Below are 6,863 nucleotides of genomic sequence, written 5' to 3'. Positions count from 1 at the left end.
ATATTTGCAGAAATGTGAGGGGTGTACTCACTTTTGTGATACACTGTATATATATATATATATATGTTTGGCTGTATTTTCCTCACTGTGTGTTGGTTTCACTTTTAAACTTGTTATGCAGCTCAGGGTTCTAAAAATTGCTTCGCCGGTAGAGTCTCAAACACAACGTAAAAATGCCTAATGTGGCTTAATGTACTAAAGAAGCAACAAAGGAACACAAATCTTCTATCAGTTATTTCTGGTTATAAGAGTTCTGTACTGCTAAAAACCCTAGTATTCTTTGGTTCCATCTGTGAACGAATGTTTGCAGTTCAGAACCATTGTTTTGGGTGGAAACATGCTCAACCGGTGCAAAATCAAGTTCATAAACCAGAACAAAGTCTGTTTTGCGTCGATCAAAAAGGGCTATAAGTGTTTTCCAGGGATTGTTTGTGACTTCTTGAATAAATAGTGACTGAGTACCTATGCACACCTAAGCACTCTGGGTAAATCATTCTAAAGTAATCATTCTGAGTAAATTCACCTCAGTATCCTCTTTTAGGACTTGATGAGTTTTACATTTATATACAGTATTTAATTTTGCATTGTATGTGTGTATGTGTGTGTGCTTTTATCTGGCCCAAAAAAGAAAGTAAAAGAACTTAATCTGAAACATTTTGAGGTATGAAACAAATGTTACAAATAATTATGAGCTGTGACACATCTATACAAAACTATTTTTAATACTGCTGATCATTTTTGTAATGTTAGACATGCTTTCTTAGTAAACCAAAAATGTTAAACATTGATATCTTGATGACCTTGCCCATGTTCATTCGATTTCCTCTAAATCACATGACGTTTACTGTCAGGGTGTTACTGTACAGCGTCCTTTTTCAGTTCCATATTCATGTCATAAAAAGGTAGGTGAAATGAATATTTTTAAATAAATATTACTTTGTTGTAATCTATTTTTTTCTATTTTTCTGCATTACATTTTTAGATTTGTTCTGAATTTCTTGTATAGATGAAGGTTTATAGTGTAACAGAATCAGAGCTACTAGTTAGTGTTTAATGTTTATTGTATACATTGCTTGTACACTGTATTAATACTAGAGAGATACCATCAGCCGAAAATAAATTTCTTGTGTGTATCCACATACTTGGCCAATAAATCTGATTCTGATTCTGATACTGGTTGGTGTTTGCTAGTTAGTGGTAGGAATAAGAAAATGGTACCATTGTTGTCTTACTGACAGTATGTTAATGAAAGTGTGTCTGTAACTTCAAATTCAAATGCATGAAGATAAATGTTCATACAAAAATCTATGCAAAACATATTATTTTACAGCTGTACTTGTCAGAGTACATTTCTTTTATTAGAATTCATTCTTTTCTTTCCTTGTTTTAAGACGCTGTATCATTGCTGATTGTGTGAAACCACTTCATTTATTTCTTTGGTACCAATCATGGCTCACAGTAAACAGTCTTTACTTGGGTAAGATTTTTTAACTTTGCACATTAAAAATCCAGTTTATAAGTTAAACTCCAATTAATTTTGTATTAATGTATACAAAGGAACATTAAATGTTCAAAATATAACAATGGGTATAGAGTAGCAAAGTGTTCACAAATACTGAGTAAAAAACAACAAAATACTTTGTAAAGTATAAAGTGATTTAGAAGTCCCAGTATGGTACTGGCACATCACAAGACATCACAACTGGATCTGCATCTGATTAGCATACTTTTCATTCAATGCACTTTACAAATTACCAGAGCTCTTGGAGCCCCTTAAAATAATAACCAGGCATTCAGGTCTAAATTCAGGTCTTTGTATATGCCACACATGCACTAGTCAAGAATACAGAACACTATTGTATGCTAACAAGTTTATGAGTCTTTGTGTTTGAAGCTCCTGACACCCATGTCCCAATAATAACCCCTTTAATAACCCTGTAAAAATCAGATTTTTTTTTCTTTTGATATCTTGATCCAAAATAGAAGCAAAGTGGTCTGTTTATCATTTTCTAAACCTCATTTCCCAAAAAGTTGGGATGTTTTGTAAAATGCAATAAAAAGAAAAAACTGTGATTGGTTAATTCTCCTGAATCAGTACTTAACAGACAAAAGTAGATAAAAAAGATTTTCAATTTTTTCAGTGATTAAACCTTTTATGCCTGCAACACACTCTGTCAAGTTCCCTGGCATAGCCGACACTCTTCTAACCATCTAACCAACTTTGCCCCCACTCATCGGAGAGAGTGGTGATGACATCGGGACCATTGTTCTTGTCTTTGAAAACAGTGTTTGCTATTATCATCATTACATATTTCAGGACCTTCCCAACCGAAAAGGCTTTCTTATTCTTTATAAAAAATGTCGCATCTCGCTCACAACTGTAGCTATGCTCGCTTGCTTGTCTCAGCAAAGAGTGAGATGGACGTTTATCTTGTACATGATATTGAACTTCGCCCCCAGACAAGATCAGAGTTCATATATACATAAAACATTTTTAAAATTTTTATATTTTGTATTGTCATTTTCAAATCTACATTGAGTATGCAAGTATTTATTATTTTAAAAAAAACCCAGCAACAAATACAATTTTTAGATGGAGCTCAATGGTCACTAGTGCTATTTTAAGAACATGCCCTGCGGGAGACTCGTGTGGTCCTTGTGTGTTGGTGACCTCTGGTCTATAGGTGGTCCTTTTTGTCTATTGCAACGAGAACTCAACCACGTTCTTCACAAAAACAAGCTAAACTTTGGGCTCTTCCGTCCATCTGTGATGAGCTTGGGTTCAGAGAACTTAGTGGCGCTACTACATAGAATTAATGTATGGTTTTCTGTTTGTGTAATAGAGTTTCAGGTTATTTCTTGTTACTTTGCTGTCTTAAGGACTCACAATTAACAGTGGTTTCTGACCTTCTTACTTGTTATGTACAGTAACACGTGTACAGTGAATTATTTGCAATATTGTGATGGGAAATGTTCTTTTTGAATAATTATTTTACAAAGTCTGGCACAAAAGAGTTTTTACTTTTATTTTTTCAAATCCCAATATTTCTTGTGTTACAGGCAGAAGATATAACACTCAGGTTAGTCAGCCAAAATATTAGAAGTCATTTCTTTGTTTTTTTTTTATGTTTACATAAAACTTTAAGAGAATTAACAAATCAAAGATTGTTGTTTTATTACATTTTACAAAATGTCCCAACTTTTCCAGAATTTCCACAGGGTACAAAGCATGCTAGGTTAATTGCTTGAATATTTCATACAACACACTGGCTGTTTTACTCTAATTATTTATATTTCTTTTTAACACTAATCTATGTTTTGGTTTTAAATAAAATTATTATAACACCTATAACTTAAAATGGCACAAAATACAGAACCAAAATACCGGACCTCAAAAATGTGTGGTTACTTATGTGTACTATACTGTTTTAATGCAGAAATGAAGACATGTACACATCAAGAGAAAAACAACTAACTGATATCAGCAGCAAAGTAATAAAAGGATTTTTGACAAGATACATTCTAAACACCACAACTTTAATTGATGATGAACTACTACAAAGAAATGCTTTTGGAGAAAAAGACAAACGTAAACCTCATAAAACTATATTACTGGTTGGAGAAACAGGAACAGGAAAATCAACTCTTATCAATACCATGGTAAACTACATGCTGGGGGTCAAATGTAATGACAAAATTTGGTGTGAGATCATTGAGACAAAAGGAGACCAAACAGATTCTCAGACAAAAGCAGTTACAGTGTATGATGTGTTTACTGATCAGAGCCCGATCACTCTCACCATCATCGACACGCTTGGATTTGGAAGCACAGCAGGACTAAAGGAGGATTTTAAAGTTGCTGAGACTTTACACTACTTGTTTAAACGTGAAGACGGAGTTCATGAAATTAATGCAGTGTGTCTAGTTGTCTCAGCAGACACCTCTCGACTGACTGAGCGGCAGCTGTATGTGTTTAATGCCGTGCTCTCCTTATTTGGCTGTGATGTGGAAAATAACATTGTTGTGCTCATCACACATGCCACCAAAAAGCAGCCTAGAAATGCCATTACGACTATTAAGAAATCAAAAGTCAGATGTGCTAAGAATAATAATGGGGATCCTGTTTATTACAAGTTTGACAACTCTCACTGTGAATACTTTACTGAGGAAGGTGAAGAAGAAAAAGAAGAAGAAGAAGAAGAAGCATGGGATATGTTACAAACAAGCATAAGGGATTTTCTTGATTTTCTGAATGAAGTTAAGCCTGTAAACTTGAAGATGACTGAAATTGTGCTGAAAAACCATAAACGAATGACAGCATCCATCATGAATATAAAGGATAAAATCAAACTGACAGAACTCTGAACTTGAACAAACAACAGCAGCTTTGCAGAAACATGAGAAAGAAATCCGAGAGAACAAGAACTTTGAATATGAAGTGGATGAGCCCTACAAAGAGAAGGTACCAATAGAAATTGAGTGGTGGCACTTAAGCAAAGAAGCGACTTGCTGCAGCGACTGTGAGGAGAACTGTCATTACCCAGGATGCTGGTGGGTCAGCAATCTCTCATGGTGCAGCGTCATGTCAGCAGGTAAATGCACTGTGTGCACTGGAAAATGTGACTACTCTAAACATGTTAAAGAAGGTAAAATGTATGTGTCGAAGACAAGGAAGGTCATGATAACAATAGAAAATCTAAAAAAAAGAAATATGAAAGAGAAACTGGAGAGAAAATGAGTTTGATTTGCAGACTGGAGAATGAAATAAAAGTACAAGAAGCAGAGAAATTTAGGCTGGTGGATGAATGTTATCAGTGTGTCATCACCCTGGAAGACCTTGCCCTAAAGAACGACTCTGTTTATATTTCAGCATCTGGACTTCCTGATTAAACAAGTAAAAAAAAAAAGGAGCACAAGACAAAGTGCAGAAACTTGAGGAACTAAAAAGAAGTGCAGAAGCCGACAGTCACAGTAAAACAGTGTTTGGATATGTCAGAAACTTATGGCCCTTCTAAGAAGTGAATATTGCTTGAAGAAATCAAACCACATGAGCTTCCTCTTTCACATGAATAAAAAGCTGAACGGACATTTTCATTCTCACAGGACAGAAACAGGAAGTAGCAACTTACCTAAATGATGCTGCTACACTGTTTAAACACACACACAAAATCACCCACAAAATCACACACACATGCATTCACACAGATAATCACCTACACAATCTCACACTCAGACACATACTGTACAAACACATGTACAAAATCTCTCACACACAAACTTTATTTACTTCATCACACTTACTTACACCAGTGGAGCAGGTTATTGCAGCTACCTTTGCATATTACAGTATGTTCTACATTTACAGTGCAGTTACACTGCAGCGAGTACCTGTACAGCAGTGGTCAACATTATTGAATATTAAGTACACCGAGAATAAAATCAGACCAACCTGTGATTAATTAGAAATTAGACTCACCTGTCCCCACCCTGTCAGTACTCACATGAATTAGCTTATAATTGGTAAAGTTTTATTCTGTGTTTTGTTCACAGGAACAATAATATCAGAAAACTATTAGAGCAATTTAATGCAAAATAAGCTCCCAAATGTAAGACTAAGTTTGAATCAAACAAAATGGTCATATGGGTCTTACAGCAGGATAATAACCCAAAGCACACATTCAAAGTCCTGATCTCAATCCAATTGAAAATCTTTGGAGAGAGCTATTATTTTTGCCAAAGGTTGTAATACCAAGTATAACTGAAGGGCCTTTAATCCTGTTCATGCCATATATTATGTTTCTCCTTTATTTCTTTTTTATAATGACTGCATGTATGTTGACTGCTAAACTTCTTTGTTGAAGTTATTTGGACATGCTATTAAAACATTGTAATAAAACTAAACCATATGGATACACCAAAGCAGAATCCCAGAACAAGCTGGTGTACTGGTGTACCTCTCATCAATCAATCTATCTGTTCTACATGGACTAGTCATGCACAGGCCAAAGGATTCCAAAGGATTTTCTCATCAACATTATTCTTCGAGAGCTAAGAATACAGACCTACTCTACTTTCTTTTTAATATAACACAGATGTAAATATGATTAAAATGTTATAAAGAAAATTGTACACTTGGTTATTATATAGTTGTTACAGTTACTGTATGATTTGTACTGTATGGTTATGCTTGAGAAGTGAGAACATAATGGTGGTAGGAGAATTTGGGAGGAATTTGTGGAGGGTATAAGAAAGTGTTGGTTCTGTGTTGCTATGCCACAATGTGTAGACACATAACCACAAATAGACATTTTAATATATAAATATTTTGACATTGTTTCGAGTTTAAAAACATTAAACAAAAAACAAAACAAGTAAAATGATTAGAAATACAAATACATTCTTTTTATCCAATTCCATAATCTTTATTCAGATTGTGTAATGATTACTAATAATCTCAATCAGTTTCTTTCACCTCATGATTTTTTTTCTGTCATAATTTAGATTAAAAAAAAAATTTATTATCAAACTGCATGTAATTATTTTATATACTCAGTAATCTAAGTAAATATAAAGGGAAAATAATTATAATCTGATTTGATTACAACATTATATATTTTTTTAATAAAGTCGCTCTGAATCGATATATCGTATAATGTCACGAGGGGGCTAACGGCCGAGACACTGAGGGGCGGACACACGCAGAGATGTAAAATTATTACAACTTTATTATTAACCTAGCTAATAACAAGAGCTAAACACAGGAGCTAGTAACATAACTAGTAACAAGAGCTAAACACAGGAGCTAGTAACATAACTAGTAACAAGAGCTAAACACAGGAGCTAGTAACATAGCTAGTAACACG

At 34.2% G+C, this 6,863-nt stretch overlaps 1 protein-coding gene across 1 annotated transcript; it reads left to right on the top strand.

Annotated features, from left to right (window-relative positions):
- Nucleotides 1-3,447: 3,447 nt before the first annotated feature.
- Nucleotides 3,448-5,576, top strand: LOC134310071 (uncharacterized). Its single transcript, XM_062991587.1, has 2 exons — nucleotides 3,448-4,171; nucleotides 5,551-5,576. Exons 1-2 carry the CDS (start codon nucleotides 3,448-3,450, stop codon nucleotides 5,574-5,576), a joined length of 750 nt encoding a protein of 249 aa, XP_062847657.1.
- The last annotated feature ends 1,287 nt before the right edge of the window (nucleotides 5,577-6,863 follow it).

This window comes from Trichomycterus rosablanca, chromosome 3 (genome assembly GCF_030014385.1).
Source record: "Trichomycterus rosablanca isolate fTriRos1 chromosome 3, fTriRos1.hap1, whole genome shotgun sequence".
NCBI lineage: Eukaryota > Metazoa > Chordata > Actinopteri > Siluriformes > Trichomycteridae > Trichomycterus > Trichomycterus rosablanca.
This window is presented reverse-complemented; position numbering and strand designations above follow the sequence as displayed.